The sequence below is a fragment of the Elephas maximus genome, chromosome 8, assembly GCF_024166365.1.
Source record: "Elephas maximus indicus isolate mEleMax1 chromosome 8, mEleMax1 primary haplotype, whole genome shotgun sequence".
NCBI classification, from domain to species: Eukaryota; Metazoa; Chordata; class Mammalia; order Proboscidea; family Elephantidae; genus Elephas; species Elephas maximus.
The window spans coordinates 14,274,430-14,297,729 of record NC_064826.1 but is presented as its reverse complement, the minus strand read 5'-3'; the positions used below and the strand labels follow the sequence as shown (position 1 = coordinate 14,297,729).

Genomic DNA, 23,300 nt, shown 5'->3' with positions numbered 1-23,300 from the left:
AGCAGCCCATGCAGGAAACGTAAAAGGAAAACTAGAAAGAGGAAAACCTGGACGTGTGATGCTCCACAAGCCAAGACCAGAAAAAACGTTTCTAAGACATTCAGAAAAGTGCACGTGGGATTTGACAGTTGGTCACAGGTGACTTTACTGGGAGCAGTTTTAGAGGGGTGGTGATGGGGGCAATATCCTGATTGCTATGGGTTGAGGCATCCCATGAGAGAACTTGAGTCAGTGTGGTGATGGGTGAGCGTGAGCTGCAGGAAGTTAAATCATTCCTTCACGGAAAGCAAAGCCATCGACCAAGAGGGAAGTATGTGGGCTTAAAGAGTGTGTGTGGGAGGAAGGCTTGTAAGAGTTGTGCTGAGAAAGAAAATCTTGTTTGGACTCTGCTTCCTTCCAAGTTCCCGATCAATTTTCTTCTCACCTTCATGGAGAACTTCATGAAAAATCCCTTCATTCTCTCTTCCTCTCTCTTCCCCTTCATTCCTGAGAATCACTTTCATTGTAGCCTGGCATTTGCCTCTATACTGAAATGGCTTTCAAAAAAACCACCAGTAACTTTTGTGTTTCACCTAGTGTACATTGGACCAGTCTCACTCAATATTATTTGTTCAAAAGAATGAATATACTCAATATTCTCAACAGTATACTCTATGGTTTTATCTGCATTATTTAATTCTAATTCTGACAGTGAACTGGGAATGCAAACCCTATTTCCTCTCAACCTCAGTGAAATATTGGAGTTGATAAAGTGAGACTGTAAGACACATGGAGCATCTTTGAGATAAGCAGCTATAATTTTATCATCCCTCTTATAGGGTTGTGGCAGGAATTAAATGATATAATGCATATACGATTTTTAATATATGCCTGGCATAAGTTGTAATGATTTTTATATTTTAGTTTGATGCAAGTGAATAAACAGGGCCCAGCTATTCTGATGCTTAGGTAAAAAATACTTGGTGTTTCTGAAATATGTCAGGAATTTGCTGCGGAGAGGGGAGAATTGGCCAAGTTTTTGACGTTGGAGGCTCGTTATTTTTATTTTGTATATGTTCAAAACTTTCATAATAAAAAGTTATGATTTGTTTCCCTTTGATTTCTTTCACTCTCTGTAATGTTGACGCAACATGCAAGGAAGAGTTAGTTTTAAATTAAGAGAATTATTTTGAATGCACGGCTTTTATAATATCATAAACAGGCGACATTTTAATAACTAGTCTCAGGATGTCTTTGTCCAGCGTTACGGAGCCCTGGTGGTGCAGTGGTTAAGAGCTTGCCTGCGAACCTAAAGGTCCGCAGTTCCAATCCACCTGAATCCACCAGCCACTCCTAGGAAACCTTATGGGGCAGTTCTACTCTGTCCTATAGGGTCGCTGTGAGTCGGAATCGCCTGGAAAGGAACGGGTATAAACAAATTTCACTTATCACCAGGAAGAAACTACATGTCCCAGGATGCCTAGAGGCTCAAAGTAAGACAGAGGGCCTCGCGTCTCCGAACTGGTTGCCCTCGCCTTACCTGAATGGGATTAATCCCGGTGGAGATTGACGTTTGTGACCCAAAGCAGATTCTCGAGTCTTTCGCCCGCCCAGGCCGACCGAGCGCGCCGTTCGGAGGGGACAGCGTGGAGCTTTTCTGTTCAGGCGCCGCTGCGGGCAGCCTCACCCCGTCGGGGTCCTCCGTGCGGCCCGAGGGCTCCGTTAGTACGCCTCCAAGATGGCGACCCCGTTGGCGGTAAATTCGGGTGAGTGCGGCCAGGGCAGGAGGGAAAGGCCGGGCAGGGCAGGGCGGAGATCGGTTCTTCAGGGAGGAGCTCGGGCTGTGAGGTTCCTCCGAGGCCAGGCCCCCACGCGTGCTCGGTATCCGCCTTTTTCTAGCTTTGGGCCTAGGGTCCCGCTCCTCTCAGGTTTGAATGGCACGCGTTGGCGCGGCGGCTCTGGCCCTTGGGTCGGCGTCCCAGGGCCGAGGCAGTGAGGCTTAGTCCCCTGCAACCGGATGTGCAGTCTCTCCCAGCCCGGGGCCGAGTCTGGTTCCTGCTCCCCCTACCCTATTAGGTATCCTCGGCCCGGGTTTCGCCAAGATAGGCGTCAAATCTCCGGCAGTGAGCCCAAAGGACCTGAGAGATTTTTCAGCCACGAGCGGAAGCTGAAAAACTCGAACCCCAAATCCGTAGGGAGGCACCGGAGCCGCTGACAGGGGAGTCCTATAGGCAGTGAGGACCCTTGATTATGCAGTCTGCGATCCGGAAAGTGGCCGGGCTTGGGTTGCCGCGGGCTTGGCTGATGACTCCCAGCTCTGCGGGCGTGGCCCGGCTCTGGATGCTCCTGTACCTTTGGGGCAGTAGATCTTCGGGGTGGAACAGAATTTAGAAGGTGGCAAAGGAACTCTAAAGAGCACTAGTGACGCAGTGGTTAAAGCGACCGACTGCTAACTGAAAGGACGGCAGTTCGAAACCACCAGCCACTCCGCAGGAGGAAAGTGTGGCAGTCTGAGTCGGAGTGTACTCGGTGGCAGTGGGATTGGAAAGGAGTGCCGGAAGATTTGGGGTGGGGCTTCTTTTGGTGTTTTTCCACCCAGGGCGGTACCTCCCCCAAGGACGTTTCATATTGGGTGCATTTTTGATTGTCACAATTCCTGGGGTGCGATACTGGCGCTTAGTGGGCGGGGCAAGGATGTCAGAAGTCCTGTATGGGCGGGGCTGTCCTGAAAACGTAGGATTTCCCGCTGGGAATGTCAGTAATGCCCCGGTTGAGACGCACTTAGCTTCTTGGTCACAATTAAGAGAATACCTGTGCGATAAATCTTTGTAGAGAATCTCACTCAAGAGCACTCCTTCGTGGGAGCCTTTTGCCTCTAATTATGCAGTGCCTTTTTGGGGGGGAGGAGTGCAGGTTCTACTTTTCACAGAACGGGTACTCCTGAAAAATTGTCTAAATTTGAGTTTTATAAACCAAACCACTTAAAAACACTATGATAAATTATTTTATAATAACGATGGTTTATATTTATTGAGCACCTGTGTCCCAGGCACTGGACTGACTGCTGTACTTGTATTATCTCGTTTAATTCCTCTGAGGCGCCTATGGAGTGGTGGCTTTTAAATACCTCGCTTTACAGACTTGAAAACAGAGGCTTCGAGAGGTTTAGTGACTTCCCCAGGATTTATACAGCTTAGGGGCTTAAATTACTGCACCCCGCCCTCAAAAAAAACCAAACAAACCATTGCCATCCAGTCAATTCCAACTGATAGCAACCCTATAGGACAAAGTAGAACCGTCCCCTAGGGTATCCAAGGAGAGCCTGGTGGATTCGAACTGCCGACCTTTTGGTTAGCAGCTGCAGCACTTAACCACTACGTCGCCATGGTTTCCAAACTATTGCACGCTACTATTTAATCACAACCCAATTCATTTTATTACATCAAATTTTCATATATTTAAATTTTAATAATGAGGTTACGTCCTTAATGTTGCTGTCACGTTTCCTACCAGGTATAAACTTAAAAGCAAGGCTTGTATACTGTGTGTGTGTGGTTATATATATTTCCTTAGTACTTATTCATCCTGAGTTACTATCATTAAACACTGAAGCAGAAAGGAAAAGCAGTTGTCAACAGTTGCAAAGTGTTTATTGTACTTTGTATAATAAAGCCTGTGGCAGAGCTTTTAATTGGCTATGTAGAAAAGAAACATTTTTTTAAAATCTAAGAATCAGGAGAATTTTTTTTTTTTTTTTACAATTGTAGAAGGGGAAAAAATAGATTGTAGAGTCCTAAGACCTGTGTTTGAACTTCACCTGCATGACTTACTAGTTGTTGTTAGTAAGCAACCATTAACAGTACTTGACAGTGCTTCCAGTAATCTGGTCACCTCTGCCCCATTCACAGCAGTGACAGTTTCAGACCTTTTTCACACTCCTCAAATCTTTAACCTCCAGCTGATACCTCAGCCTCAGCCACCTAGTCACAGAGAACATGAGAAGCCAACAGGCACAACCTCTCTTTTTTCACCCTTTGTCACACATACAAACCTAGATATCTCTGTACCCTTTCCAAGCAGTTTCCTCCCCTCCTCCTATTTAAGGCAATATCCCCCTTTTTTGTTATTTTAATTAGTTTTTATTGTCTTTTAAGTGAAAGGTTACAAATCAGGTCAGTCTCTCATGCAAAAATTTACATACACCTTGCTATACACTCCGAATTGCTCTCTCCCTAATGAGATAGCACAGCCCTTCCCTTCACTCTCTCCTGTGACCATTCGGGCAGCTTCTGGCCTCCTCTGCCCTCTCATTTCCCCTCCAGACAGGAGATGCCAACATAGTCTCATGTGTCTACTTGATCCAAGGAGCTTGTTCTTCACCAGTATCATTTTCCATCCCATATTCCAGTCCAATCACCGTCTGAAGAGTTGGCTTTGAGAATGGTTCTTGTCTTGGGCTAACAGAAGGTCTGGGGACTATGGCCTCCAGGGTCCTTCTAGGGCCAGTCTGACCATTAAGTCTAGTCTTTTTACAAGAATTTGGGGTCTGCATCCCACTGTTCTCCTGCTCCCTCAGGGGTTCTCTGTTGTGTTCCCTGTCAGGGCAGTCATTGGTTGTGGCCGGGCACCATCTAGTTCTTCTGGTCTCAGGCTGATGTAAATTCCACTCTTTATGCCCTGCTCCCTGTCTGTTATCCTTCTCTCTCTTGTATATTTACCTCTCTCGCCACTTTCTTCTTCACCGGCCTCTCTATCTTATCTCATGCCTCTCTCCAGCTCCTGTGCTGTTACTCCTCTTCGCTGTCAGGGTCTCAAAAGATTTGTCACTACTCACTATTTCTTTTCCTCCTATTCCTCAACCCATTCTAGCTCTCGCATCCTCAGAAATAGCTTTCCATAAGGTTAACATGCTCTTCCATTTCACTGTGTCCAGCAGACATTTTTCATCTTCGTCTCGCTTGACCTTTAGGGTAAAGGCCAAGATCTTAATGAGGCTAAGGAAACCCTGCATGGAGTGGCACTTGCCTGCTTGCTGAACCCTTGTTTAGTGATTTGGAAAAATTTATAGTCTCACTTGTAATCAGTAATATGTACTAAAAATTAGCAAATACTAAGGTTAGTCCAACGAGAGACGAACTGAAGAGAAATCTTTGTTGCAGCTAGGCTCTGTGATGTGGTGACATTGATAAGGGGCTGAGGAGCCTGTTCAGTAGAGGTGGTTTTTTTGTGTGTAGAATGTTGACCTGTTATTGGATACATCCCCGTAAAAGGAGGGAAAAAAAAGGAAAGTTTCTCTAGAACTCACTGAGCTTATTGCATTAAGCAGCATAGTATAAAGAAATTTATTAGTTTTTAAGAGGTTCTATTGCATGTTAAGTATTATTTTTAAGGGAAGAAATTAACGTGGCCGCCCTTTATTCAATTTCTGAAATACCTGTGGTAAAGCAAGTTTGAAATTTTCCTACTTCTGCTTTTTATTTGGATGATAGGGAGAGAAACAAAGGTACTTAAATTTATTGAGCCCCTGTGGTGTTCCAGGCACTGTATTTGCACTTCACCTAGTCTATCTTGCCTAACTCTCACAGCCCTAGGTAGCAGTTGATGCCCCTGTTTTACATAAGGAAACTGAAGTTTAAAGAGGTTATTCCCTATCTTCAGGTCACTCACTCTCTAAGGATGTAGTTTTTTAAGTGGCAAAGCGAGGTTCATCTGATATTCTAGTTTGAAGTAAGGATATATTTTACCTTATATTGTATTGTATTATATTATATTAGGATATATTTTACCTTATAGTATAAAATATATATATATTTTTATAGTAAGCTAGGTAAAATGATGTTTATATTGCTGCCTGAGAATACTAATAAACTATGGTTTTATATTAATGTCTGATTTATATATTCTTGCTGGCTGCTTTTGAGTCAATTTTTGACTCATAGCAGCCCCACGTGACAGAGTACAACTGCCCGAAGGGTTTTCTTGGCTGTAATCTTTACAGCCAGGAGCAGATTGCTAGGCCTTTCTCCCGTGGAGCCGCTGCGTGGGTTCGAACCCCAGCCTTTCTGTTAGCAGCCAAGAGCTTAACCATTTGCACCACCAAGGCCCTTTGGTTTGTGTATGTAACTCCTTCTATTTAAAAGTAGCTTCGAGTGTGGCTAAGATGTATAGAATTTAACATGGCATTATTTTCCAAATGTGCATTTTATTTGATGGTATTTTATTTATTTTTTTCTTCAAGCTGCTAGTCTGTGGGGTCCTTACAAAGACATTTGGCAAACAGTGGGAAATGCTCTTTGGAAAAGACAACCTGAAGCTGTTCACCTGCTTGACATGATTTTGAAGAAGCACAAACCTGACTTCATCTCGTTGTTCAAAAATCCAGTAGGAAATTTTCTTTCTTTTTTTTTTTTGCTTCTTGGATTTGCTTTTTTTAAAAAAGATTGAAGAGGTGCAAGTAAACTCTAAATGCATGTAAACAAAATATGTTATTTGTCCTACTCTAGTGATTCAAGTTTTCTTTAAAAATGTAATTTTTCCTGGGAGCAATTATTATTTTTTATTATCCACAAGAGTTAATACTGTATTTATCTGTAGCTAGGAGATAAGCTTAATAGTACTTGAATATGATTTAGGAAATTCAGTATATTCCAGAAATATTTTCCTTCTTGGAATTTCTGACCTATAGTTAATAATACATCTAAGCTTGGTAAGATTGATTGCTTTATTTATCTCCAGGTACACTTCAACATTTTAACTCTTTGCAGTGTTATGTAAGTTACGTAAGCTGAGCTAATTAACTCTTGGGTACCATCAATCACTGCATCGTGAAATCTTTTGCAACCAGGTGTAGAGTAATTCAGTGGAGTGGATTCTTACCGGAATATTCCTTCCCTTGCTGTTTGACAGTTTTTTCTTTTGTACTAACAGGACCATCTAAGAGCTCTTTCTTGGGTTGATGTTAACAGAAATGGCCTTTTGCTTTTTCTCCAATGGTATAGTAGTTCTGAGTTCTAATCTTGGCTTTACCACTGGGGAGTTATATGACCACAGGCAAGTCACCTGACTTACCTGGGTGTCAGTTTTCTCATCTGCAATAAGGGAGTTAGATTAAATGACCTAGGTGGTCTTCTTATAAGGTGTAGAAGTTTAAGATTTTGTATGTCATTTGTTAAATATTGAGACCAAATAAGCCTTTTGGGAATAAGACCATATTTTAAATGATGTATTAGTAAACTATCTGTAGCTTTACTAATGAATTCAGCAATTCATATATCCATTTGTTAATTCCCATTTGAAGACCATGTTTATTTTTATTCAATAAATGTATAATTGGAAAAGTTCCTTTGAAACTTGAAAAATAGTATACTATTCTGTGTGTTTTCCCAAAATTTTGTAGTTCAGTGTTTAGCAGACATAGTTCTTAAGAAGGGGTTGATAGTATAAAAAGCTGCAGATTATGCAAAATGGTAGCTCATAAAGGTCTGATTCTAGATTATCTGCTGAGAAACACTTCTGTGTGCATTGTTAGCAAGCTGTGCTTTCATGAATAAACTTCTTCAGGTAACACTTAAGGACCATGTCTCCGATCTACTATTTTCATTACATGATCTTATTTATTTATTTTTACCATTGCAGCCAAAAAATGTTCAACAGCATGAGAAGGTTCAGAAAGCCAGTACAGAGGGAGTCGCCATCCAAGGCCAACAGGGAACCCGACTTCTTCCTGAACAGCTCATTAAAGAAGCCTTTATCCTTAGTGACCTTTTTGATATTGGGGAGCTGGCAGCTGTCGAACTTCTCCTTGCTGGTAGGTTAATATTTAATGGAACTTTGGTAAAAAACCCCTTGCTGTCGAGTCGATTTAGACTCATAGTGACCCTACAGGATAGAATAGAACTGCCCTTGGGGTTTCCGCAGCTGGCGGATTTGAACTGCCTGCCTTTTGGGTAGCAGCCAAATGCTTAACCACTGAGCCACCAGGGCCCCGAACTTTGGTAAGGTAGTATGGAGTTATAAAATGATCCACTCATAGTTTCAAATATTATATTTTTCAGGCTTCAAACAGTTTCTAAGAGTGTGTTATATAAAGAAACCACACATTCAGTGTATTTTCTTTTGGTTATCTTTAGTTGAAGGGAAGGCTTCCTTTTAATCATCAGAGTTTTTAAAGGTTATTGAACTGTCTTCAGGTAGGCTTTTATGTGGTGATGTACTAGCAAAGAATAATTGGTGGCATCTCAGTTTTGTGGCACAAAGCATTTATTGTCCTGTAAATAGCAAGGCAAGGTCACTGCTTGTTTGGTGTTTCTTTTGGGGGGGCAGCTGTTCAGATAATGATTAAGCGAAAAACAAGGTAATTTCAATAATACTAAGCACTGGGAAGAAAATAAAACAAGACAGCAGGAGAGAGGGAGAGAGCTGGGGGCTGTGTTGGGGCAAGCCTAAAAGGGGACTTAGAGAGGACCTCCTTGAGATGGGGTCATTTGACTGAGACCTGAATGATGAGAAGGCGCCAGCCACACAGAGTTGTTGGGGCAGAGTGTTCCAGGCAGAGCAGGCAGCAAGTGCTTGAGGGGGAACAAAGACATGTTAAAGCGTAAAATGACCACTGTGACCATGGCGTAACGAATGAGGGAGAGGATGGGGGAAGATGAGGAAATGGCAAAAATCCGATCATGTTGGATCTTGCAGGCCATGAAAGTCCCTTGGATTTTATTCTAATTGCAGTGAAAAGTTTAAGCAGAAAAGTTACATAATCTGGTATAACTTTGAGATGACTTCTCTCGTTGCTGTATAGAGAAAGGATTGACAAGGGGAGCAGGATGCACTGATCAGTTAGGAGGCTGTTAACAGAAGGGCAGGTGAGAGCTGGTGGCTTGGATAGGGTGATAGCAGTGTGGGTGAGAGACATGGTCAGGGTTGGCGTATGTTTTAGAGATAACGTTGTTGCCAAGGATGTGGCGAGTGAGAGAATGAGCAGAATCAAGGATGACACCTAGATCTCTTGGCCCAAGGAACGAGGTAAATGGTGAAGCCGTTTGTGAAGGTGAGGAAGATGGTAAAGTAATCAAGGTTTAGGAGAAATGTAAAAACCCAGCTTTGGTGTATTAAGGGTTAGATGCCGTGGCACATTAGAATGGTAGGCAGTTGGGTATATGAGTCTGGAGCTTGGCGTAGAGGTTACGGCTGGAGATAGAAATGTGGGCATCATCTTTGTACATTCTGGGCCAGTTAATTCTTTGTTTTGGGAGGCTGTCCTGTACATTGTAGGATGTTTAGCGGCATCCCTGGTCTCTCCTATTAAGTGTCAACAGCACCCCTCCTAGTCATGACAATCCAACATGTCTCCAGATGTTGTCAGATGTCCCCTGGATAGCAAAATCACATTCAGTTGAGAACTACTGATGTAGGTGGTGTCTTATGTCATGGGCTGGATAAGATTACCTAGGTAGAGAGTCCCAAGAGGGAAGAGAGGCAAGGACTGATAAATACAAAAATGCATCGTTAAGGAGTTTCAAGTGTAGTGTGGGAGCTAAGGCATTGTCAGAAATATGGCAGGGTAGACAGGGTTAGCTGCCATAAGGGGCAGAGAGCTGCCCAGCGCTGTCCAACATCACCATGTTTCTGGCATGAAGCTGGGAGTGTAGTTGAATTCTGATTCTCAGGCCGATTAGTTAGCTGAAAATTACTTTTTTCATGTAGATATATTTGTGGTTATGATTACTTAGGATCAGAATTTTTATTTTGCATTGACGCAGCATTGATTTTTTTATTCTGAATCAGCGTTTTGAAATTGCTGCAAATTATTGAAAGATAGATATTTGTTGTTTTCAGTTTTTGACTAATAAATGATTTTACCTTGGAATCACTTCATTAAAAGAGTTTTTTAAAACAGTGTTGTTAGGGACACAGTAGCTCATGTTGGAGCTGAAACAGAAGTCTCTGAACATAATCACATATGGAATGATGTAAATATATTCACTGTGATAGAGTGGAAACCCTGGTGGCGTAGTGGTTAAGTGTTACGGCTACTAACCAAAGGGTCGGCAGTTTGAATCCGCCAGGCGCTCCTCAGAAACTCTATGGGGCAGTTCTACTCTGTCCTATAGGGTCACTAAGAGTCGGAATCAACTCGATGGCACTGGGTTTGGTTTTTTGGTTTTATGATAGAGTAGATTTGAAACATGTTAAATATTCTTCAGAGCGCCAATTAAATAACGGTACAGCCATGTACAGGTAGTCCCTGAGTTATGATGGGGTTCTGTTCCTAAGTCGGCTCTAACGTAAGGCGAATACCACTTTTTTTTTTTTTAATAATTTTTATTGTGCTTTAAGTGAAAGTTTACAAATCAAGTCAGTCTGTCACATATAAACTTATATAGACCTTACTATGTACTCCCATTTACTCTCCCCCTAGTGAGTCAGCCCACTCCCTTCTTCCAGTCTCTCCTTTCGTGACCATTTTGCCAGTTTCTAACCTTCTCTACCTTCCCATCTCCCCTCCAGACAGGAGATGCCAATACACTCTCAAGTGTCCACCTGGTACAAGTAGCTCACTCTTCATCAGCATCTCTCTCCAACCCATTGTCCAGTCCCTTCCATGTCTGATGAGTAGGCTTCAGGGATGGTTCCTGTCCTGGGCCAACAGAAGGTTTGGGGACCATGACCACCAGGATTCTTCTAGCCTCAGTCAGATGATTAAGTCTGGTCTTTTTATGAGAATTTGGGGTCTGCATCCCACTGATCTCCTGCTCCCTCAGGGGTTCTCTGTTGTGCTCCCTGTCAGGGCAGTCATCGGTTGTGGCCGGGCACCATCTAGTTCTTCTGGTCTCGGGATGATGTAAGTCTCTAGTTCATGTGGTCCTTTCTGTCTCTTGGGCTCATAGTTATCGTGTGACCTTGGTGTTCTTCATTCTCCTTTGATCCAGGTGGGTAGAGACCAATTGATGCATCTTAGATGGCTCCTTGTTAGCATTTAAGACCCCAGACGCCACAGTTCAAAGTAGAATACCACTTTTTTTTTTAGGTTTCATAGCCTGCTATACAGCAGAGTTTTGAACAGTAGGTCATAACGTTGAATTACGCGCTGTAACATTGTATGGAGTACATAGCACTAACAGTAAGATGTCCAAAAAAATTTTTAAAAAGATGATTGTGAATGTGGTTTGTCATAACTCGATTACGTTGTACATTGGGGACTACCTGTACTGTAGCAGTTGAAAGAATAAGGATATGGAACAGTCACCAAGTCACCCAGATTGTTAAGTAGGAAAAGTGGTATTCAGAACAGTGTACACAGAAGCTTGTAAATGCATAGATGAATTCTGGAAGACTGTATAGGAACTGGTGACCATGGTCACTCCTGGGAGGGGGCCTGGAAAGCCAGGGAACAGGATTGGGAAGAGAATTATTTTTGTTATTTTCTTTTGTGCAGACGGAACACTTTGATAGAACACAGCGAAAATGCTATAGGATGGAATGTTAGAAAACAAATGCTTTTTCTTATTTAAATAAATTACTCTTTCAAATAATAGTTACTGATTTTTTTTTTCCCCTTCCAAGCTTGGTATTACAGAGAGTGCTATTTCCTGTTTAGAAAAAAATTTATGTGAACTCAAACTTGGACAAGACCTACTATATAATACTAAAATTAAAAGCCACCTACCTGACACTTGCCAATTAACTGTTCCTTCCTGGTCTTTACCATGAATGAATTCACTTATTAAAATTACAAAACATTTTGTGACTTCACTAAGTATACCAGCTTTTGGAGAAAAACGTCAAAGAGTAACAAGGCATAGTCCTTTTCCCAGAGGTTAAGAAGCAGAGTGACTGACAAACGTGGAGAATGTATACAGATAAGATGAAGCCCATTCAAAGGGGAGCATTTAAAAGGGCGAGTGAACTTGAAACAAGAAAAGGCTATTTCATTTTCAGAGAAGACTCTGGAGGCAGTAACTTCCAAATGTATGAGAGATTTCATGTGTCAGAGAGTAAAATGGGCATTGAATAAGATTAGATTCAGTGGCCAATTGTTGGGACCAAAAGATTGTGACTCAGCATATGGAAGCTACGGATGAGGGTAAAATTGGGAGTTTGAAGCTGGTGAGTTCCATGTCACTGCTGGTGTTCCGTACAGGTTGATAGCCCCATGAGGCTGTTGCAGGAGGAGTGGAACAGTGAGTGGATGTTTCAAGTAGAGGACTCTTAACCCAAAACCTGGCTACCGTCAAGTCAGTTCTGACTCATGGCAACCCCTGTGTGTCAGGGTAGAACTGTGGTCCAGAGGGTTTTCAGCGACTGATTTTTTTAGAAGTAGATCACCGGCCTTTCTTCTCAGGTGCTTCTGGGTAGGCTCAAACCTCCAACCTTCAGGTTAGCAGCCAAGCACGTTAGTGGTTTGTACCACCCAGGCCTTTAAGCCCTGAGATTCTTTGAACTGAACTTCGGTGTTACAATTTTTGTCTCCTCATAAATACATATATGTGTATTTACTACATTTTTTTTAAACTTCCTTTTCTAGGGGAGCACCAACAGCCTCATTTTCCTGGCCTCACCAGAGGATTAGTAGCTGTTCTTTTATACTGGGATGGAAAGCGGTGCATCGCGAATTCCCTGAAAGCCTTAGTACAATCCAGACGAGGAAAGACGTGGACCCTCGAACTCAGGCCTGTTTGCCTCTTATGATTTCACATGTTACTTAGAAATTACTTGAAGAATTATAATTTTAGAAATAATAAAACTTTCTGTTACTATGTATGTAGAATATATAAAATAAGGGGATTAGTAAATACTCTCATTCTGCCAAGAGCAGCATGCAATTTAAAACTGCTTTATATTGTTTACAAACAAAGAACAATTCAGTTGTTCACGCACGGACGTTTATTGAAACGCAGTGATCTTGAAACGATGGAAGGAGCTAGGTTATAATTGACCCTGGCTGCGTTCAGTGATGCAGCATCGCTGTAAAAGAGCTCTTGCTGTGTCCGTTATCTTCGTTACAGTTATTATTGTTCATTGTGGCTTTGTCGATTTGATTTCATTACAGTCCAGAGCTGGTTTCCATGACAACACGCTTTACAGATGAGCTGATGGAGCAAGGATTGACTTATAAAGTTCTTACCCTGGTGTCACAGATTGATGTGAACAACGAATTTGAGAAACTACAGCGAGAGAGAGGCTTGGGCAGTGAAAAACACCGCAAAGAGGCAAGGATTCAATGAGATCAATTCATAGGTTGTCTGTGTCAAATCTTGGAGGCAGAAAAATCATGACAATTAGAATATTCTTCTAATAGAGGTATAAGAAAAGTAATAATGCACATTAAAGTATATAGGCAACTGTACACAAAATTGACGTTATGACTTCTTTATAGCCACTTACTTGCCCTTTTAGTTCTTCTGGAATAAAATCTTTAAAAAATTAGTCACCCCATAAAGGAGCTTGGAATTTAGGAATGAGGACTAACCAAGAGGCTTTGCTCAGAATTCCATAGGTGAGATTTTAGGATCACGTGTGCATTCAGATAGGTTTATTTTAGTTAGCCTTTCTAAAAGATAGTTTTATGTTTTGGAATAAGACCAATGCCATTGTAGTTTATCTGTACTAATAATCGTACTGTTTTATTTCTAGGTTTCCGATCTCATCAAGGAATGCAGGCAGTCTCTGGCAGAAAGCCTTTTTGCCTGGGCTTGCCAGTCACCATTAGGCAAAGATGACACTCTGCTTCTTATTGGGCATTTGGAAAGAGCGACAGTTGAGGCCAATGGCTCATTGGATGCAGTGAACCTTGCTCTTCTCATGGCTCTTCTGTACTGCTTTGATATCAGTTTTATAGAACAAAGCACCGAGGAACGCGATGGTACTGGACTTTATACCTACTAATACATTCATTTTAAAAATTAGGTTCAAAATTGTGGTGGTAACGTTTACGAAGGGTGATATGTATCTACTTAAAAAAATGTATATTTTATTCTTGTGTGTGCAGTTCACCCATATTTGAATGTTGGGTGTTTCTGCTCTCCTTTGGCTTTTGGAATAGAGAGTGTTAAAGGCTAAAAAATATCAGGAATTACACATTCTTAGCTTCCTTGTTTCTTTGTCATTTATCCACATTTTCAAACCTTTCATGAAAACATCCTCAGGAAGAATAACTATAATTTTAATAGTACATGATCTTTGACTACTATTTTCTGTGAAGTAGGCAAGATTTCACTTGGCAACCTTGTGAGCAGTTACTGCCTAGCACTGATGATCTCAGAAATGATCCCCACAAAAATAGCTGACTGCCGTTTAATGTCACACATGTTTGTCATTATTCCCATAGTTACCCCCTGTCCACTTGGACTGAATCATCCAGACCTCTCATTAGGTGTGTGGGAGAGTGGACATTTTCAACTCGTCTTTGGTGACCGTCCTTAGCCATTAGGAAAGGCTCGTTTAAACCACAACTACCCTTGACGCCAAGCAAGTTGTCACACAATAAGTTGTGTATCACAGTAAGCAGAGAGCTGAAGCATCGGTCACATTTCCCGTGTTGAAAAAAGTGAGCGCAGAGTTTTGTATAGGTAGGCAAGACCACGGGGCCCTGAACCCTAGAGGTCTTTTAGGCGCTAATGGAAGTTTGTAAGCTGGAATCCTAACGAGCCAGATGGAATAACTGTGAAGTGTCATAGGCGAAGACGTAAAGTGTTTTGCCTTCAGTGGGAATTGTGTCAAGTTAGGGTGCTTATGTGAATTAGCTCGTTTTGATTTTAAGTTCTTACTGGTCATTCTGTATATCTTAGATTAATAAACGGGAGAAGTGAATTATTCACGCACGTACAATAGTAGGCAGAAAGTTTTAAAACAGAGAATTAAACAATGGGTCTTTCTTGGTTAAAAGTTGGGGACCACAGAACTAGTTGTTTACAACCCAGTGCCGGTGAGTCGATTCCGACTCATAGCGACCCTATAGGACAGAGTAGAACTACCCCATAGGGTTTCCAAGGAATGCCTCGTGGATTCGAACTGCCGACCCTTTGGTTAGCAGCCGTAGCACTTAACCACTACGTCATAAGGGTTTCCTAGTTGTTCACAAGACAGATCAAAAGGAAGTATCAGAAAATAATGAAGTAAAGTAAATGAATTCTTAGGTGGTCAGTGGTTTTTCCTATTATTTTAGTGTTTATTCAGAATCTTGTGCTTGTTTGAAGCACTCTAGTGCAATTGAGCTATAAATGGAAAATCCTTGAATCATTATTTGGCGGTTTGTTTATGTTGTAGCCAGAGTGGATGCTCATTTATACTTTGTGTTCTTTGTTTTGATAAGTTTTTTTTGCTATTTTAAATTCAGCATATTATTTATCTAGTAAAATTATTTTTCTTTCCTAAATTTCGTTGTTTCAAATATACACAGCAAAATACACACCAATTGAACAGTTTCTACATGTACAATTTGGTGACATTTGATTGTAATCTTTGAGTTGTACATCCATTCTCACCCTCCTTTTCTGAGTTGTTCCTCCCCCATTAGCATAAACTCACTGCCCCCTAAGGTTCTATCTAATCTTTCCAGTTGCTGTTGTCAATTTGATCCCACATAGATAGTACTTAAAACAGCATAATGCTCAAGGCAGACCTTTTTTTACTAGTTAAGCGAAACTATTGTTCTGTTTTAAGATGACTTCAGGGGATATTCTTGGTTTAAGATTTAAAATTTATCTCAGGGCAGGAGTTTCAGAGGTTCATCTGCCCTCCATGGGTCCAGAAAGTTTATAGTCCATGAGAATTTGAAATTCTATTCTGCATTTCCCCCTTTGGATTGGGATTCTTCTATAGAATCTTTGATCAAAATGTTTAGTAATGGTAGCCAGGCACCATCCAGTTCTGGTCTCACGGCAAAGGAGGCAGTTGTTCATGGAGGCAATTAGCCACACATTCCATATCCTTCTCCTATTCCTTTTTTTTTTTTTTTAATTTTTCTTTAGGTGAAAGTTTACAGCTCAAGTTAATTTTTCGTACAAAAATTTATACACATATTGTTAGGTGACACTAGTTGCAATCCTTGTAATGTGACAGCACACTCTTGCTTTCCAACCCGGGGTTTCTTGTGTCCGTTCAACCAGTTCCTGTCCCTTCCTGCCTTCTCATCCTGCCTTCAGACAGGAGCTGCCCATCTGGTCTCGTGTGTCTGCTTGAACTAAGAAGCACATTCTTCACGAGTACTATTTTATGTTTTCTAGCCCAGTCTAATCTTTGCCTGAAGAGTGGACTTTGAGAATGATTTTAGTTCTGGGTTAACGGAGCATCCGGGGGCCATGGCTCAGGAGTTCCTCTTGTCTCAGTCAGACCATTAAGTCTGGTGTTTTCATGTGAATTTCCTTCCCCTATTCCTGACTCTCCTTCCTCTGTTGCTGTAGGTGAATGGAGACCAATTGTTGTGCCTGGTAATGGTTGCTTACAAGCTTTTAAGACCCCAGGCACTACACAACAAAGTAGGAGGTAGAACAGAAGCACTAAACATGTTATTAGGCCAGTTAACTGGGATGTCCCATGAAACCATGACTCTAAACCTCAAACCAGGGAACCAAATCCCATGAGGTGTTTGGAAATTTTATGTTTTTTGGACCTTTGCATAGCATTGCTTTTTGTATTTTAGATTTTATATGCAGAAAACGATGAGTGACTCTTTAAACTTTTTTCTAGTTATTTATAGTACACATTTACAAATGTCTAAAAATAATGAAATAAAAATTTAGAATTATGGTCTCTTTTCTCTTTTACTTTTAGTTTGTATAATCCTTACAGATACAGTGTACTTATTGGTATGTCAAACATTAATATTATTTAGTTGAAATTCTTCGGCGAAAATGCTCAAACTCATTCCAGTATATGAAAAATGAGAATGTATTTCTCAAGTTTTTGCTACAGTGGTCTGTCTTTGTGTTTTCAGATATGCTTCATCAACTTCCACTCTTGACTGAGAGACAATACATTGCAACAATTCACTCTCGCCTTCAAGACTCACAGCTGTGGAAATTGCCCGGTCTGCAGGCCACCGTGAGGCTCGCCTGGGCACTGGCCCTCAGGGGGATATCCCAGCTGCCTGACGTGACAGGTGAGTTGCTTGTGGGCAGTTTTTTAATGAAAAGTGACTTGTCAGCATTTAATGATATCTTGGAAAGGGTATTATCTTTGAAATATATAAATATGAGCATAGTAAGATACCTAGAGTTGTAGTAAGTGAACCCTGGCAACGTAGTAGTAAAATATACAGGTAGTCCCTGGCTTATGATGACGTTCCCTTCTGACGACTCTGTTGTAAGTCAGTTCTGACATAAGTTGAATACCTCTTTAAGTTTTCATTACTATTGCTTTTTATTATTGGTATCTATAAATCCAGTCTTTGAACATCTGTGTGTGAACACCTGAGAATGATAGTATCAGCAAACTACATGCTGCAGCGTTGTATGTAGTACATATTGCTGATAATAAGATGTACCCAAAAAAGGGACAGTTCTAAGCGTGGCTTGTCGTAACTTAAATATGTTGTAAGTCAGGGACTACCTGTATACCTACTAATTTCTTTCTTGACTACCGAAAGAAATTATATGGAATATTATTTCCCTTTTTTGGAGCTGGCAACAATGCTCTTTTAGCTTTTTTTTTCCTTAAGAGTTTAAAATTCAAAATGACAGTATCGCATTAAGTAATTTTTTTTAAATTAAAAATCACTACTATTTTCATTTTTATACATTTCCTTCTTGGTTTTGTCCATAGATAAACCAACTTTTTACATTGTGTCAAATTAAAAACAAACAGTATTTTAAAATCCAAGATATTAGAAATGAAATATTTGGACCAATCGGGAATGAATGTGGAATTCTCACTTTTAACAGTCTGTTACCCACTATTTGTATGATTACCCACGTTGTTCCATGACTGTCTCACAGATCATACGGAAGAATACAGCATACTCTATGACCTTCCGTTTAGATTCATGTAGTTATCATACTATATGGTTTACCCTGACAGGATTAGAGCTATGTGTTAGCTGTAATTTGTCACTTGTGTACGTTTCTGTGGTAAATCTGCAAAGACCTTATTAACGTTTGCAGGGCATGTCAGTGTTTTCGGGTGCCCGGGTGTCAGCAGATTCCAGCATTTTATCGACGTGTGATTCTAGAACATCTTGTTGACTGGAGTCACGCTGGTCCTCCCTGAGAGGGCTGCAGAAAGCCTTTTCTGTGTGTGTTAAGAGTCTCTCTTAGGTCCAGTTTTTTTTCGTGGTCAAAGGCTGACAGATGGCTGATTAGACTTTTGCATTCATATATAAATTCTGTTTTTCAGTTATACCATATTCATAAAAAACATAAGTGTTACTTTAGTACTTTGCTGGCATAAAATTGCTCTTTAAAATTTTAAATGGCTATGTAATAGTTGGAAATCCTGGTGGCGTAGTGGTTAAGCGCTGCGACTGCTAACCCAAAGGTCAGCAGTTCAAATCCATCAGGTGCTCCTTGAAAACTCTATGGGGGCAGTTCTACTCTGTCCTGTAGGATTGCTATGAGTTGGAATTGACTCCACGGCAATGGATTGGTTTGTTGGTTGGTATGTAATAGTTAATCAAATTCCTATAGGTGCCAAATTGATTATGTCAGGTTTTTGTTTTTCACTGTCAAGAGTTTTTCTGAGTGACCCATTTGTTCCATTTAGATTAAAATATGTTAATTGGCTAATAGCTCTCTGTCAGCAGCAGTGTTACATCACACTTCTCTAAAGTAGTTTTCACTGATAATAGTGTTATTATAAAGGGCACATTTTTTTCTAATGCACTTTTCTGCAGTTCTTCTCTGGGCTTTGTGAGTCAATTACAGTTACACACAGCCACGTTTTGTGCCCAGGACATGCTAGAAGGTTGGGAAGAGAGCTGAATTTGGAACCTTCTGCAGAGTATTATGAGATATTATAATCCAGGTTAATGACTTTTCCCCCATGTACTGTTTTTTAAAATATATTTCTAGCCCTGGCTGAATTCACAGAAGCAGATGAAGCAATGGCAGAGCTCGCAATTGCTGACAATGTTTTCCTGTTCCTCAGCGAATCTGTGGTAGGGTCAGAGAACTTCTACCAGGAGGAATTTTATATCCGTAGAATCCATAATCTCATCACAGATTTTCTTGCCCTTATGCCAATGAAGGTAAGTGGACTGTATGAAGAGTACAAAGTAGTTGAAGGATTAGAAAATGATGTCAAACTGACTTGATTATATGTTAGAAACTAATAAAGTCTGTAGGCACAGACTAACGTTTGACAGTAATTTGCTAGAGTTTGTGAATCTGTTTGTTGAATCCGTTTGTGACTTATGAAAGTGAAATAATATAAAACCTGTTCCCTAAAAATAAGGTAATAGGAAGAAACATTTACCATAGAGGATGGTTTATAGTGAGGAAGTACTAGATAAATGAAAATGCCTTTATGGGTAGAAAATTATTTACCACGGGGGTCAGTGCTGAGGTTGGCCTTATTTAATATTTCCATACATGATGTGGAAGAGACACAGTGGGAAATCTCCAGCTTTATAGAGATTTTTAGGCTCTTAATTCTAGTGTAGACTTTTAAATGGGCTTCATCATGGGTACACGTAAAGGCATTTATTGAAGAAACTGTAATGCGAAGGCTGTTTTTAAATAGTGGGCTCAAGCTGTAATACTGATGCAGGAAACGGTTCTCGGAGCCGTTGCAGACAGTCCCTTCACAGTGCCTGCTCTGTGTGCTCTGTGGCCAAGGACACCGTCAAAATGCTGGCAGGAAGTAAATGAAGGGAAAGCTCTGTAAAGCCATCTTTTTGTGTGTATGAAAAAATACCCGATAGTTCTACGCTTGTAATATCGTCTTGCAGTTCTGATACCATATCTCCTGAAAAACATTAAGGCAAGTGAAAAAAGTACCCAGAGTGGCAACGACCAATCAAAGATTGAAGAGCTTATATATTATTTAATGAATCAAATGTTTATTGAAGTTTCTGTTATGTTATAGGTATTATGCTAGGTATTGTGAAGAAGACAAATAAGTAGGATACTTATTGCCTGCCAACAAAGAATTTATACCTAGTTGGGGAGATAAGACATATACATAGGAGAACATCGGCAGTCACAGTAAATAAATGAGAGGCACAGGCAGTAAATGACAGTGGATGTTTTTAGGGTAAGGATAGCTCGTTCAGGACTGGACTAGTCAAGGAGTCAAGGAGTACTGACAGGTAAATTGAAACTTCAGCCAGCAACCCTGAAGGACTTGATAGATTAGCATTGCAGAATTTTGGAAAAGGAAGAAGCCTTTCTAACTCTTTTACATCTGAGGAAATGACATCTTAGAAAGGGGGTTTCTTCTAGCTGTGAGTCGGAATCGACTCGATGGCAATGGGTTTGGTCCACGTGGGAGTTTGCTTATGGAAAGATAGTCTTCATCTGGAAAGAGGAAGGCTTAACAGTATCTTTTAAATGTCTAGTTTATCAAATATTTTTCTTCTATGATTCATCCTTTTTATGTCTGACCAAAGACTTCTTTACCTACCCTAGGTCACAAAGATTTTCTTCTAGAGTTTTTTAATTTTAGACTTTTCAATTAGGTCTGTGATCTGTTTTGAATTAGTTTTTGTATATGATGTGTCTTGTGGGTCAAGGTTAATTTTTTTGCAAATGGATGTTTGATTGTTCCCGCAGCATTTGTCAAGAACACTGTCTGTTCTCTGTTGAATTACTGTGGCTCCTTTGTCAAAAACTAATGGACCATACATGTATGTGGGTCTCTTTCTAGACTCTGTTCTCTTGATGTAAATGTATATCCTCCTTCCTGATTTTCTGTGTACTTGTTCTATCGAATATTCAGAAAGAAGTGTTGAAGTCTTCAGCTGTGATCGTGGATTTGTCTAACTATGATATGTTTTAAAGGGAGACGTGGTTTCTTGTTTCGTTTGGCATTTATTTTACACAATTATTATAAGGCAGTGGTTCTCGACCAAGACTGTAATGCTCTTCAGGGGGTGTTTGGGAAATGAGTGGGACCATTTTTGCTTGTTATGATGACTGTAGTGGTGTTGTTGATAGTTAGTAGGCCGTTTCAGGGATGCTAAACTTCCTACAATGGTTAGGATAATCCCACACAGTGAGGAAGTGTCCTGCCCCAAATGTCAGTAGTGTACCAGTTGAAAAATATTCTTGTTAAACTCAACTTCTCTGTAGTGGAAAATTCATTGAAATTTTAAGATACTACAAATTACGGGTAGTAATATTGCAATAAAATTCCTAACATATTTCTTTACATCGTTAAAGTGAAATATATACTTAAATGGTGTTTTTCTTTTATATAATCACTTTAAGACAGTTTGCTAATTTTCTTATTTCATTGTTATTAAACCGTATGTAATAAATTGTATATTAACCATGGTAATGCATTTAATAGGTGAAGCAGTTGAGGAATCGGGCGGATGAAGATGCTCGGATGATTCACATGAGTATGCAGATGGGAAACGAGCCTCCCATTTCACTTAGAAGGGATCTCGAGCACTTCATGCTCTTGGTAAGCCACTAGACTGGACACTTGGTCACTTCATGCTCTTGGTAAGCCAGTAGACTGGACGCTTGGTCACTTCATGCTCTTGGTAAGCCATTAGACCGGATGCTTGGTCACTTCATGCTCTTGGTAAGCCAGTAGACTGGACGCTCAGTTACTTCATGCTCTTGGTAAGCCACTAGACTGGACGCTCAAGGCCACTTCATGCTCTTGGTAAGCCATTAGACTGGACGCTCGGTCACTTCATGCTCTTGGTAAGCCAGTAGACTGGACGCTTGGTCACTTCATGCTCTTGGTAAGCCACTAGACCGGATGCTTGATCACTTCATGCTCTTGGTAAGCCACTAGACCGGACGCTCGGCCACTTCATGCTCTTGGTAAGCCAGTAGACTGGACGCTCGGTTACTTCATGCTCTTGGTAAGCCAGTAGACTGGACGCTCGGTCACTTCATGCTCTTGGTAAGCCACTAGACCGGACGCTCGGCCACTTCATGCTCTTGGTAAGCCAGTAGACTGGACGCTCGGTCACTTCAGGGTCTTGGTAAGCCAGTAGACTGGACGCTCAGTTACTTCATGCTCTTGGTAAGCCACTAGACTGGACGCTCGGCCACTTCATGCTCTTGGTAAGCCAGTAGACTGGACGCCCGGTCACTTCATGCTCTTGGGAAGCCAGTAGACTGGACGCTCGGTCACTTCATGCTCTTGGGAAGCCAGTAGACTGGACGCTCGGTCACTTCATGCTCTTGGTAAGCCAGTAGACTGGACACTTGGTCATTTCCTCCCTATGTTATTTCCCCCTAACTTTGGAAAATAACCTGAATTCCTTAAATCCACAGTAAATTGAATAAAAAGGTAAATTTTTATTTAAAAGTAATTGTAAAATTATAGACATTTTCCTACAGCATCTTTGCTTACTCATTGCAGATTGGCGAGCTATATAAAAAGAACTCTTTTAATTTGGAACTTGCTCTAGAATACTGGTGCCCCTCAGAGCCTCTCCAAACTTCCACAATCATGGGTTCTTACCTAGGGGTCGCTCATCAGCGACCCCCTCAACGCCAGGTGAGTTTTTAGTTTTTCTCCTTTTATATACTGGCATGGTGACTGGGAACCGTGAAAATGTGTTCTTTCCTTATGTTATTGCTGTTAAACAGAAATGACCACTAGTGTAATATTTAGAAACATATGCTTTTTCATTTTATTTAAAAAATTTGAAGCCCTTAAATTTAAGTTCTGAGCGTTTTGGAGTTCATGTAGTCCAGTCTGAATTATTCAAGACAGGAAGGTGTCTAGTCTCTTTATAATTGCCGGTAAGTTCTTAATGTATCACTTAGTTGAATTTATTGGTATTTAGTCTGTCATCTGTAAACAGGAACTAACATATGTCCATCTCTCTTACCAGCTGGGGAAGATAGGACAGGAGAGGAGAGGTCTAAGTACTGAGGAAAAAGGCATAGGAGTTATAATTGATGACAAAATGCCTATAAGTTAGTAGATACACAGTAAAAGCTCATTTTCTAACCTGTATTAACAAAAGTGGAGCCCTGGTCATGCAGTGGTTAAGAGCTGGGCAGCTAACCAAAAGGTGGCAGCTCGAATCTACCAGCTGCTCCTTGGAAACCTTATGGGGTAGTTGTACTCTCTGCTGTAGTGTAGTGTTGCTGTGAGTCAGAACTGACTTGATGGCAACGGGTTTGGGTTTTTCTTGTTTCTGTTTTGGTGAGCAGAGGCAGAGAAGACAGATTGCTGGGTTAGTCTTCACTGTT

The 23,300-nt window shown here is 40.9% G+C and overlaps 1 protein-coding gene across 1 annotated transcript in view; it reads left to right on the top strand.

Annotated features, from left to right (window-relative positions):
• The first annotated feature begins 1,655 nt into the window (after positions 1-1,655).
• Positions 1,656-23,300, top strand: part of NUP205 (nucleoporin 205) — a 76,604-nt gene continuing 54,959 nt past the window's right edge. Inside the window, exons 1-10 of the mRNA XM_049893499.1 lie at positions 1,656-1,745; positions 6,218-6,360; positions 7,615-7,786; positions 12,503-12,647; positions 13,028-13,187; positions 13,612-13,840; positions 16,913-17,077; positions 18,984-19,159; positions 21,424-21,540; positions 22,459-22,596. Of these exons, the coding sequence (XP_049749456.1) occupies positions 1,718-1,745; positions 6,218-6,360; positions 7,615-7,786; positions 12,503-12,647; positions 13,028-13,187; positions 13,612-13,840; positions 16,913-17,077; positions 18,984-19,159; positions 21,424-21,540; positions 22,459-22,596 (1,473 nt within the window). The 5' untranslated portion in view covers positions 1,656-1,717. The remainder of the gene's footprint in view (positions 1,746-6,217; positions 6,361-7,614; positions 7,787-12,502; positions 12,648-13,027; positions 13,188-13,611; positions 13,841-16,912; positions 17,078-18,983; positions 19,160-21,423; positions 21,541-22,458; positions 22,597-23,300) is intronic.